This window comes from Notechis scutatus, chromosome 7, assembly GCF_049901735.1.
Source record: "Notechis scutatus isolate UNSWTSFEM ecotype Mainland chromosome 7, rNotScu1.2, whole genome shotgun sequence".
Taxonomy (NCBI): domain Eukaryota; kingdom Metazoa; phylum Chordata; class Lepidosauria; order Squamata; family Elapidae; genus Notechis; species Notechis scutatus.
This window is the reverse complement of record NC_142015.1, coordinates 26,116,707-26,129,529: the sequence shown is the minus strand read 5'-3', so window position 1 is coordinate 26,129,529 and position 12,823 is coordinate 26,116,707. Positions and strand designations below refer to the sequence as shown.

Genomic DNA, 12,823 nt, shown 5'->3' with positions numbered 1-12,823 from the left:
GCTCATTTGTAGTACTGCCTCATTTGGGGAAATGGATTTTGGATTTCACGATTTTCATGAATTATGATATGACTTTTGTTTTTTCCTGCATTTTACTGCGTAATTAATTTCTGCAAGCCACCCAAACCCTGTTAGATGTCAGACAGCAGACAAATCTCGTCCATAAACAAAGGCCAGCAGGAAGGCAGAAGGATTTCTACCCAGAAAATGAATTCTGGTGAGCTTGTATGGAAGGATAAGGGATCAGTTTCTCTCACGGGTGCAAGAAATGTTCTCCCTCTTGGTGCAGTCTTAAAAGGGTTTCTTTTTCCTCCCCTCGCAGGAACACTTTTCTGCTTGCAAATTTTAAGAGACTTGAGACCGGACAAAGGAACGGAGTGCTTCTTTGCTGTTTTAATTTTGGAAAATGCCCTGAGGCTTCACATACCCCTGAAAGCCTCTGGCAACATCTCTTTACATTTAAGGTTGGACTGAAGTAAGATTTCCTTCTTGAAAAGGACGAGCCTTTATTCCTAGGTGACCCCATGCAAATGCCCAGACCAAATGGGCCAAAGTATCAATGATAGGCTAAGGTGGTTTCCTTTATTGTAAAAAAAAAATGTTAAAAGACATTTTTTACAGATTTGAAATGAAATGAAATGAGGGAGGGAGGGAGAAAAGAAAAGAAAGGGAAGGGAAGGGAAGAGAGGAAGGAAGGAAGGAAGGAAGGAAGGAAGGAAGGAAGGAAGGAAGGAAGGAAGGAAGGAAGGAAGGAAAAAAATGGGAGGGAGGAAAGGCAGGATGGTTCAGTTTTCTTTACACCAGTTATAAATGCCTCTCTCTCTCTCTCTCTCTCTCTCTCTCTCTCTCTCTCATCCCTTCTCCCGCTATGCTAACCATCAGACCCATAAATCCCAAGTTATTTATTTCTCTTTTCAACAACAACTCTATAAAGCACTTCCAGTCACTAAGATTATTTCCGAAAGGCACCACAACATTTGAACATCAGCCTGGTCCAACCAACTTGGCTTCATTGCAGCACCCTGGACCGATCCAATCTCCTGCAACCTTGACGTCCAGATTTTTTGGGGGGGGACTACAGTACCCATGTTGGGCTTGATGGGAGCTGGAGAGCAACTGGCCTGTAAAGGCAATCAAAAGCAGCCTGAACCTCCCCAGGCATGAAAGGAGAACGGGAGCAGGCCGAGTCGTTCCCCTTCCCGAAGGCCGAAGGCTTGCAAGCAAATTGGAATTTGCAGTGCAAATAACTTCTTGCGTAGTGACACACTTGTCCATTGTCTTCCCTGGTTGGCTTTTTAACCCCGAAGGAGATTGTTCTATCGGAATTGCCTTGATTTTAAGGAATGTGAGCCTTTAAGGTTCCTTATCAGGCATGAGTCCTTTTTTTTATTATTCCCCTAATAATGATGATGATGATGATATGTGTGTATGTGTGTGTGTGTGTTTAGCATGCCCAAAAGGTAAGCCTTTTTCATGATGGAATCTCAATCTTAAGAAATGCTGCTTGCATTTCGCTTCCGGGAGGGGTGAGGCTAGAAGCCCTCAAGGGAGTAAACCAAAGGTCTCCAAACTTGGCAACTTTAAGACTGGTGGATTTCAACTCCCAGAATTCTCCAGCCAGAGAATTCTCTGGGAGTTGAAATCCACCAGTCTTAAAGTTGTCAAGTTTGGAGACCCCTGCGGTAAACTTTGCCTGTGGCTAGCAAAGAGGGGGAGGGCTGCCTTTCCATAAAAATGTGTAAATTAGGGGGGGGAAAGAAGAGGTGCTTCTATGGAATTCCTCTTGGAAGACCCCCTGGCTACGTTCCTTGGGAAATATTCTCCCTTCCCCTGGAGGGAGGCAAGAAAAAAGGGCTGGATTTCCCCATCCACCTGGAGATCTTTCCACTCTGGAGATGCAGACCCAGGTAACAGAAACCAAAATAGAAACTCTTGGGGGGAAAAAACCAGCTGGGTTGCTTGGGAGGACAAGCCGAGGAAGCTGCTCTTCTCCCTTCCAAAGACCACGCCCGGGAGGCAATCTCAGCCGTCATTACTTGCCCCCTCCCCTTCCCCCCCACCCCCAAGGGGGAGAGGGTTCCCAACACTCTCCTAGGTCAGGTGAGTTTCGTTCAGCAACAACCCGGGCAGGTAAAGCACCCCAATGTGTCACCATCGGAAACCTCCCACCGGGGAGGGTGTGTGAGGGAAGGAATGTGCAACCTACAGAGTATATAAGAGCTTGGCTGATGGCCCGCCTGCCAAAGTTTTCCAGGGCAGACCAAGGGAAGCCTACGGAGGAGCAGAGGAGGAGGAGAAGGCCAGAAGAGAAGACTTGGAAAAGATGGCTTGGCTCAAGCTCACCATGCCCCTCTTCCTGCTGGGGGCTCTGCTGGTTTGGCCGGCTTTCTGCCAACAGCCCCCCTGCGAGGTGGTCCGGAAGATGGTGCCACGGGGCTCCTTCCGGCTAGACGTGGAGCCCCGCGATTATACGCCCAATAACGTCTATACAGGTATGTGCATATTTCACATCTGCGGCCTCTCTATCTGCCTTGCCTTTCGTCCTTTGGCACGTAAAGTCCTCTCGCCGTTATTTCAGCTCTTCCTCTCAGGATCCGCCTTACGATTCAGTATCTCAGGTGATCGACTGGATGTTTTTCATCATATTCCTTGGTAGGAGTGGCGAATCCTTCCTTCCTTCCTTCCTGCTTAGAGAGGGCTGTGAAGCAGTATATAAGTCTATTGCTATCTTCCTTCCTTCCTACCTACCTACCTACCTACCTACCTTCCTACCTACCGGAGCTTTTTAAGAAGAGATTGGACACCTATTTGTCTGGAATGGTCTGGGGTCCCTTCAAACTCTGTGATTCTATTATGCTGTTTTCCTTCCTTCCTTCCACCCACCCTCCCTCCCTCTCTCCCTTCCTTCCTTCAATTCCCATTTCCGTCCTTCTTCTCCAGCGGCTCCTCAGAGAATTCCTAGAAGAATCATTCCAAATATTTTTTTTTTTAAAAAAGAAGAAGAACCTTTCCAGAATTTAGCCTGCCCCAAGTGGCGTTTGAGGCTTGCGGTGCCTCAGGGAGCGGAGGGGAAGGAGATCCCAGAGGTCTTCTAGTCCAACCCCCTGCTCAACCACGCTGGACAAATGGCTGTCCGGTTTCTTCTTAAAAGCCTCCAGTGATGGAGTATCCACGATTTCCAAAGGCAACTGGGTTGATTTTTCTCACTGGGGGGATAGGCAAGGACTTTCCAGCAAGTGCAGAATTCATTGTACGATCTGTAAAAGGAGAAATTACAGCGTGGCAGGTTTCTGGAGGTAAAGAAGAACAGCTCCTGGTCTAGAAAAGTGTCTAGGCTTTTCCAGGGCAAAAAAAAATTGGTTAGCTATTAGAGAGGACAAGTGTACGTTGCTAGATCCATTCCAAAGCACCCTTCTTCTCCTTCGGAAGAGAGCTGGAAGATTGGGATAGTAAGGAGAGGGAGGTTTCCAAAGAGCGCTGAGGCAGGTTGGCTGGCTTATGCCCCTATTGCAGAACTGAACACTGAGGCCAGCTACGCTCAGCCTGTTCTTGGTTCTCATGGGTGTTTCCCCCATTTCACAACTCGCCCTTTAATGCCAGCCACGCTCGGTCGAAACGCAACCTGGGCTGAGCCCCACCTCGTGAGTCAGAGGTAGCCCACAGCGGAATGCTGGAGATCCAAGGACAGGTTGGATTCCTTAGGCCGCCTGGAATTTTCCTCCGGCACCTCATCCCCAACTCAAGGCATTTCTTCCCCCGAATAAAAACTCCTTCTGCTTCCTCCTTTCCTTGGCAGTATCGATCTCTGGTGCAGAAAACGCCTCTTCTGTGATCTTGCAAACTGTGCCTTCGGACAACAGCGGTGAGGGGCTGTGGGAAGAGGAGAAGCGGCTGGTCCGTTGCGGCCCCTATGAGACCATCGTGCAGAAAAACATCTCAGGGTCCGCCATCCGGACCCGCTGGATTTCCTCAAGCAACCTCAACACTGGATCGGCAGAAATAAGGTGAGGGTCCTGGAGGCGGGGGTGAAGGAGACCGTGGGCTTCACATGCTCAGATGCTCTGTCTTTAAAGGAGTCAGGAGGCACACAAATACATTTCCGCACACCTTTTTTTTTTAGTCTTTGCCATAATCCTGTGAGGAAGGTGAGACTGAAAGATGGAAGTCCCAAGGGCCAAGGCTAAAACACGGAGACCGATTTTTCAGCCCCAAGTGCTAAATAAAACTTTCACATGGCAGGGAAGCATATCTTACAAGAGCCAGAAGCTGAAGACAGGCCCATCACCTCTTCGGACTGTTCTTGTCAGCTTCTCAAGGCTGGCCATTCTGGTCCTTCAGCATCTCCAATGATCTACTGGGTGTTTTTTCATCCAGTTCCCTGGCAGGGGTGGTGAATCAATCCTTCCTTTTTTCCTCATTCTCCATTCTTTCCTTCCTTCCTTCCCTCCCTCCTTCAATTCCCATTTCCTTCCTTCCATTCCCATCTCCTTCCCTCCCTCCATCCCTCTTTCCCTCCCTCCTTCCTCGTTCCTATGTTTCTCCTTCCTTCCTTCCTCATTCTCTATTCCTTCCTTCCATTCCCATCTCCTTCCCTCCCTCCCTCCCCCTTCCTCCCCTCCTTCCCCCTTCCTATATCTCTCCTTCCTTCCTTCCTTCTATCCATCCATCCATCCATCCAAGACTAGCTTAAACCACCTGCCAGCTATGGAATTGTTCCCTTCCTCTTATGATTAACCAGCATTTTAATGCCGTGGTTCCGATCACCAGGAAATGTTTTGTACAAATCCTACAAATAACTGAACGTTGGTCAGGATCAAGCTCGCCCTCCTAAACCATTCTGCCTCGTTCTGGTTACCATGATAGGAAGCCAGACATTTGAAAACAAAGTTAAACGGTGCTTCTTGCTTTCCTAAATTCTGCGCAAAAAGAAAATTAAAAAAAAGGAATCGACTTCCTGTGGAAGTTTCCAGCTTCTCTCCTTTTCTCAAACCATGTCCTTTTCTGCTTGTCTGTTTCCAAACAGAGCCTTCGTCACTTTTGCCAACGGAACCACCTTGCTCCAGACCAGGACTCTGGCAAAAGGTAATTTTAGCACGTTCCTGGGAAAAACAGCTTGGGAATATTTTATTTTTATTTATTTTATTTTTATTTGATTTGATTTGCCAATTGTTTACAAGATAATAAGTATAAGTGTATACATAGTGAATACATGAAATGGGTACATATAAGAAAAATAAAAGAAGAATAAGAGAAACAATAGGACAGGGACGGGGTAGGCACGTTGGTGCGCTTTATGCATCGCCCACAGACCTCTTAGGAAAGGGGTGAGGTCAATAGTAGACAGTCTAAGGTTAAAGTTTTCGGGTTTAGGGAAGAAACTACAGAGTCGGGTAGAGTATTCCAGACATTGACCACTCTATTGCTGAAGTCGTATTTCCTGCAATCAAGTTTGGTGCGGTTAACTTGAGTTTGTATCTATTGTGTGCTCTTGTGTTGTTATGGTTGAAGCTGAAGTATTCATTGACAGGTAGGACATTGCAATGTATGATTTTATATACCATGCTTAAGTCAGACCGAAGACGGCGTAATTCAAGGTTTTCTAGTTCTAGAATTCAAGTCTGGTGGCATAAGGTATTCTACAACGAGTAGAGGAGTGAGAACTCTTATTGTGAAATATTTTGCAACAATGGTTTGGTTTGCGGGGGCGGGGCGCGATTCAAAGCACTGAGCAAAGCTAGAATGTAATTCAGTGGAAGCAGACCCAACATCACGGCGGCTGTAAGCCGCATCCTCTTAGCATCCGGCCTCAAACTCCAGAGATGCTCAGGAGGGTAGACAAAAGATGTGCCCAGTTGCTATCCTTCCCTGAGAAAGCTTGGGAGGCAGGTGCATTTTTAAAAGGCCATCAAAACAGTCAAGATGGCAGGAGTAGGGTTGAAACTGAAGCTCCAGAGCGCCGAAAAACCAGACAGAGCTTCCAGCTCACCTCAAACTGATGCCCCTTGTGAGGGTTTTCTCAAGCTGCTTGGGTTGGCATCACAGGAACCCCTTCCTCCATCAGCAAAAGGGCTCATCTAACCTTGCTTCCGTTTTTCCTTCCAGGCGGGGTCAGCTCAATGTCATCGTCTTCCGTCTCCCGGCCAACCAGCAGCACCGGCAATCCGACTCTTCTGAGCCACCCTAGTGATGGTCACCGCCACATCAACTCCACCTCCTTCCACCATAATTTAGCACCTTCCCATCCATCCATCAAAGGTCCGCACAGTTCGGTCTCGGTGACCCAAGCCAGCTCGTGCCTTCTCGCCATGCTGCAGCTTCTTTCCATCTCTCTGGGATACAAGCTCCTGGCTTAAGCTCTGGCCCCAGGTTATCAGGAGCACCTGTCCATGTTTGCGTACCACCAGAATTTGAGAACTAATGGACTGGTTTTCTTGGGAACCAAATATCCCTCCTGCAAAATCCCCCTTCCTTCCCCCGGCCCCCTTCCCAGTCTCTCTTTTCCGCTGAACTCAGAGGCCGATACCAGAACCCGCTTCGGCGTCTGTCTTGCCTCAATCCAAAGAGAAATGTCCTACTGTAGGGGTATCAAACTCGATTGCATTGAGGGCTGCATCAGCGTTGTATTTGACCTCAGGGGGCCCGGGGTGGACGTGGCCAGCTCAGCGTCACTTGTGTTGGGGTTGCCTGTAGTGGCCCAAGTGCTCTGCCAGCGAAAATGGGCTCCTGAGCTCCGCTTCCGGTGCGACAGCTTCCTGCAACAAAACGGAGCTTGGGAGGGCCACACGTGGCCTTCCCGAGCTCCGTTTCCAGCTGCAACAGCTTCCAACCCTCTGCCAGTGAAAACGGAGCTTGGGGGAGCCATGTGCAGCCCTGATGAGCTCCCTTTTTGCTGGCAGAGTCGCCACGGGCTGGTCCTTCACAGTTTCCAGGGTGGTCCTGCGGGCCAGATCTAAGCACTTCGTGGGATGGATCCAACCCACGGGCCTTGAGTTTGACACCCCTATCCTACTGTATGGTAATTGGGGGAGGGAGGGGGAATCCAGCCTCTGTTGTGTTTGCAACAGAGTCTGTAGCTTCAAAACATAGCAATGAACTCAAACGTCAACCAATGGCTGCCCCAATTCAGCTGCCCTGAGACAGATTGTCTATTCACCTAACACTAAGACCATTCCAGGACCAAAAAACGCTAAGAGGCAGCTGTTGTTTTAAATGTATATGACTACAATCTAGGCAAAAACGCTCTTTAAAAAGTAAGACCTCTCCCCTCCAGAGCCTCCTCTTGCAAAAGAGTGTCTCCATCCTCCACTGAAAGGAGAATTCCAGGGTTTGATTTCGGGGAGGGACGGGAGGCACACGAGGGCATTCGAGGCCTGGATAATCATACCAAAGGGGTGAAATCACTGTCACAAACTGGAACCGATATTCTTTCCCCCACCACCAGTCCTGCAAAGATGCTGACCGAAGCATTTTGTAACAGACCAACGGGACAACACAACTGCTCGAAGGCTTGTCTTGGACGGCTGTGCTTGACTGCCAACCGAAATACACATTTGAAAAATTCTCAAGCTAAATTGTCTCTCTTTTCATCTCCGGTCCAACCGACCATCTGGACTTCACAACTCTGAGACTGGAAAGATTCCCTCTCTTTTTTTTGTCCCTACCCTTTTTGCTATTTAAATCCCCTGCTGGTAAGGCATTCTCCTGTGTTTAAAAAGAAAACGGTCTTTTTCTTTTCTCCAAAAATAACTTGGGGAGCTGCTCGCTGCTACTATTACTTACTGTGTGTCCGAAGTCTGTCTTGAGATTTTTTTAAAAAAAAAATTGGAGGAGGTAAAGAAGAAACAGAAGAGAAGAAGGATTTTGGAAGCTCTGAGTCCTGATGTTGGACTTTCAAAAGTTCTGTGCGTGTTACTGAATTGGTTTGCTGTTGTTGTACATACTTTATCTTTGGGGAAACGTATTTTGAAACTCCACCGTGCTTTCCGAAGCCAATAAAATATATTCATAAGATCTGGTGCAATTGTGGTCTCTGGTGTTGGGAGGTTCGGGGAGAGACGGTACGACCAACTTCAGTCTCTAGGGCAGTGTTTCTCAGCGGTGGCAACTCAAAAGTTGTGTGGACTTCAACTCCCAGAATTCCCACACCAGCAAAGGAGACCGAGGGTTAGCCAGAACTTGGGACCTTCTCTAGCTGAACATTGGGTCCTCCAAAGATTAAGTTCTCATCTTATTTACAACCCAGTGCAGTGTTTTCCAACCTTGCAACTTTTTAAGATGTGTGGACTTCAACTCCCAGAATTCCCCAGCCAGCACAGCTGGCTGGGGAATTCTGGGAGTTGAAATCCACATAATTTACAATGGCCAAGATTGGAAACCTTGGCCTACACCTAATTCCCACCTGATGATCTCCAATTGTGTTAGCCTACACTTCTCATGAGCCATCCTCCAAGTAACCTAAACACCTATAGAGCAAGAGTCCCCAAATTTGGCAACTTTAAGACTTGTGGACTTCAACTCCCAGAACTGAAGTCCACAAGTCTTAAAGTTGCTAAGTTTGGAGAACTCTGACCTACAGAATCCTGGTTCCAAAAGTCCAACCAAACCAGTTGGTTAGAAAGAGAATGCATCTGGAGGCCCGATTTCACCCACGCTGTCGATTTCTCAAGGTCACGAAGAAAAACAATCAGAACTAACGAATTCTCTCCCCCACACCCCACATCCCTTTTGAATTATTCCTCCATTCAAATGACTTTCAATGGCTTTTCTTTCTCCCCCGAGGCTGCTCCCTGTTTTTTTCTTTTGCTAATGACTCTGGCAAGCCAGTTTCAGCCAGAATCCCTGGCCCACCCACTCAATGTTGACATGCATCTAATCTTGCCGAATAACAACCATATTTTATTGCCTGGCCAAACACAGGATCCATTTTAATGAAGGCTTCCATAACTGCAATGACTTGCGGGATGCAAATTAACCCCAAATGCCCTTGCTTTCATGTCAGCGGCTCATCAATGGAGAGGAAGCCCCTGGTTCTGCTCCAGGACACAAAGGAGCTTTTCTGCTTCTGAAATTGAACCTGGATATAATTCATTTTAATTCTGCCACTGCGTAGAACAAACGGGCAGAAAACTGGCATCCATGAACAACCAACTAGCAGTCCGAAGGCCTGATGAAAACTCTTTAATTTTGCAACCTATGGACAGACTTAACCATAGCTTGAAATTGGGACCACCCGAGACCAAGTCCAGTGCCAAAACGCTGGAGAATGTCTAGAAGCCAATCACTCTGACCAGTTAGACTTCAACAGGCACGTAGACATAACCAATATCTATAGGCTATGCAAAAGAGACACTCAACAAGCCAAAAGGGGGACAAAAAGACCAAGGCAATTCTCCACCAGCAATCAGATGAACCTAGATTAACGCCGAGATTAACATCAAGGAACAATCAAATAACAATAACAATTAAATAACAATCAAGTAACCAATACCCCCAAATGAGAAACTGCCAAACAAGCCAACAGTAAACAGCGCAACCAAATAACCTCTAAAACCACCCAACTATCACTGACAGGACAAACCACTAGAATATAAACTCAGAGCAAATCCCACTCCCTTCTAGCACTGATGATGGTTACCTAGTTGGGTAATGAAACATCTGCAAGAAAATACCCAAGCTCAGAGACCACCAAGGACTCCACAGCCTTCATCCTCCTTCTCCTCTTCCTCCTCTTTGCAAACCCCACTCCTTTCTAATACTGATGATGTTACCTAGTTGGGTAATGAAATGTCTACAAGAAAACAACCAAGCCCAGACAGCACCAAGGACCCTAAAACCTTTGTCCCCTTTCTACTCCTCCTCTTCCTCCTCCTCCTCTTTGCAAACCCCACTCCCTTCTAATACCGATGACGTTACCTAGTTATGAAATGTCTGCAAGAAAACAACCAAGTTCAGATCGCACCAAGGACCCCTAATTCTCCCATCCTGTGCAACATTTCCTTTGAAGCAATTGCCTTGATTTGGAGAGCGCTAGCATTCAAACCACCATGCCTGAGATCAGGTCTTCTCAAAATTGGCCACTGTTAGAGGTGTGGACTTCAAGTCCCAGAATTCCCTAGCTTTTGCAAACGACAAAACACTTCTTTGTTCGATGCTCTTGATTGTACATTGGAGTTAGTCTTTAAGGGGTTCCAAAGCCTCTTTCCAGGCTAAGGGGCTCTATTGTCCCATTTTTTGGACCATCTCCTGCCACGAAGCATAATGATAACCCCCTTCCGCGATCAGCCCATCCCTGCCCAGAGGATAAGCTGCTGAATCACCTCAGCCACAAATTTGTCCAATCAAGTTTTTAAAACTTTTAATACGTCTTTCAGTAAACAAGGCCACCTCTCCAAGAGTCTTTGAATGCAATGAGAAACTTTTCCCCTTTTTTGCTCCTAGTCTAATTTGGAAATTGTTCTCCGGCTGGGATTTGCCTTTGCTCTTTTCTGCTACTTGTCCAAGGTCCACTCTGCAAAACATTGATAAGGCTTGTAAATAGTTTGAGAAATACATTTGGAAAGAGCAGAGGTAGAGTTTAGAGGAGGCGGTCTGACGGTTTGGCTTCCAATTTCCATATGCAACGTTTTTGGATGGATGCCAGAGGGGCTGTAGAACCTCACCCCAGAAGCTACCACTAAGTTTCTCAATCTGGGCCACTTTAAGACCTGGACTTCAACTCCCAGAATTCCCCAGTCAGCATGGCTGGCTGTGGAGTTCTGGGAGTTGAAGTCCGCGTGTGTTAAAGTGGCCAAGTCTGGAAAACACTGTGCTAGAGCTTATTTCCCATCATCCTTCAACCCCCTTTGGCCGTGCTGGCTGGGGAATTCTGGGAAATGCCTTTCAACACGCCAAAAAGGTTTCTGATTGGGCCAGGCTGTTTTGTTCTAAACCGTGTGCCCCTGTGTGAAATGCAAGTCAGAAACATCTCGTTGGGGGAACCAAATCGACCCCTTCCGCGCCAAACGATCCCTGCCAAAAGCAGCAGCCTGACTTAATACCCATAATATCTTGTCTGAAGCACTATGTTTGATTTGGGAGGCCTTCTTCGTAGTCAGCTGGCTCCAATTAGTCACTCGCCAGTGAACTGAACATCAACAACTATGGCTTTTGCAAGCACCCCGGCACTAAGAACCCAAATGTGCAGCAGCCAAGATAACAAAACACGAGCAGCCTGTTTCTCTTGCCATATTTCATCTTGTTGTCGCTTTGCTAGGGAAACGTCCCTGGGTGCCGCAATTGAAGAGCCCACTTTTCAAAGACTCGATGAAACGGACAAGTTAGCAGAAGACGCACGTCGTCCCAAAACTCTGCAAAGGGCCTCCATGCTGGGGTTCGCACCGGGTTGCCGTTCTTTTCATGCGTTAGCTTTCATGCTGCTCCTTTCCTTCCCCTGATCTTCTCTCTCTCTCTCTCTCTTTCCCCCCCGCTCCCTGATTTATATTTCTCCAGGCGAGCGCTCATGAATGTGACTTTTTCCCAGAAAGAAAGACATAAATGTTTAAATCCTTCCTTTTCTATTTATAGCGTTCAGGCATGAATTATGGGAAGCCATAAGTGGGCCGAGTTCCCCTTGCTTGGCGCACACGACCGGAATGGAGGCCAGGGGTGTTGTGTATCTTAAGACGACAAAAGAGTGCCCAAAGGACAGGGAGGGCAAGAACCCGGAACGGTGGCCAGAAGATCAATGGCCCCCCGAGATGGCTTCTCCAGGTTGGTCATTCCACCTCTTGCTTTGGCTCCATGGATGGTGGGTGGCCAATGCATCAAAACTGGCCCTTCCACAATCCTCTAGTGTAGCCTAAGTGAGCCTCTCTCTGCTCCTTTGTCCTCCAAAATTTATTTATTTTATTTCATTTATTTAGTTTGTCAAGCATGTATGAGAAAACAAGTATGAACGTAACATATAAACATATACGTATAAACAGATATAAGTATATATATAAAATAAACGAGTAGGAATAAATGGGAACAGAAGGGAAGGGACGGTAGGCCCGCTGGTGCACTTATGCAAACCCCCTTACAGACCTCTTAGGAATGGGGTGAGATCCACAGTAGACAGTTTAAGGTTAAAGTGTTTGGGGGTTTGTAACCACAGAGTCAGGGAGGGAGTTCTAGGCGCTGACCACTCTATTGCTGAAGTCGTATTTTCTGCAATCGAGTTTGGAGCGGTTTACTTTGAGTTTGTATCTATGGTTTGCACGTGTGTTGTTGCGGTTGAAGCTGAAGTAGCCATTGACAGGTAGGAGGTTGTAGCAGACAATTTGGTGTACTAAGCTTAGGTCAGACAGTAGGCGGCGTAGTTCTAGGTTGTCCAGGTCCAAAATTTTAAGCCTGGTAGCATAAGGTGTTCTACTACGAGTGGGGGAGTGGAGGACTCTTCTCGTGACACACCTCTGGACTTGATCAATTGTATTAATGTGTGCTGCCAATCCAGATCTCACCAACCGAAGAGCCTCCCATTCTGGAAAGAAACATTACCAACTAGTCTTCATGAACCAAACCCACTGAGTCTGGATGCAGCTGGTGATCCACCAAAGGGTGGGCAGACCCTTTGTAAAAGGCTCTTGTAAAAGAAGTATAAGAAGGGATGGTTGCTTCATGCAGCTTGACATCAATGGGACGCAATTCCAGCCACTTCTTTTGGAGCAGAATTTGGGGAGGGGGTATAATGAGGCTATCAGCACTTCAGAGAAGCAGTAGCATGGATGGAGGTCTTGTCTATGTGGTGGAGACTGTGGGAGAAGGAACACCAGTCTGTCTTCCTTAAACATGGCTGCATTTGCAC

At 47.3% G+C, this 12,823-nt stretch overlaps 1 protein-coding gene across 1 annotated transcript; it reads left to right on the top strand.

The window, feature by feature from the left end:
- The first annotated feature begins 2,245 nt into the window (after positions 1-2,245).
- Positions 2,246-8,010, top strand: LOC113420879 (placenta-expressed transcript 1 protein-like). The gene is made up of 4 exons (XM_026681008.2): positions 2,246-2,492; positions 3,797-4,004; positions 5,024-5,082; positions 6,103-8,010. Exons 1-4 carry the CDS (start codon positions 2,324-2,326, stop codon positions 6,351-6,353), a joined length of 687 nt encoding a protein of 228 aa, XP_026536793.1. The 5' UTR covers positions 2,246-2,323; the 3' UTR covers positions 6,354-8,010.
- The last annotated feature ends 4,813 nt before the right edge of the window (positions 8,011-12,823 follow it).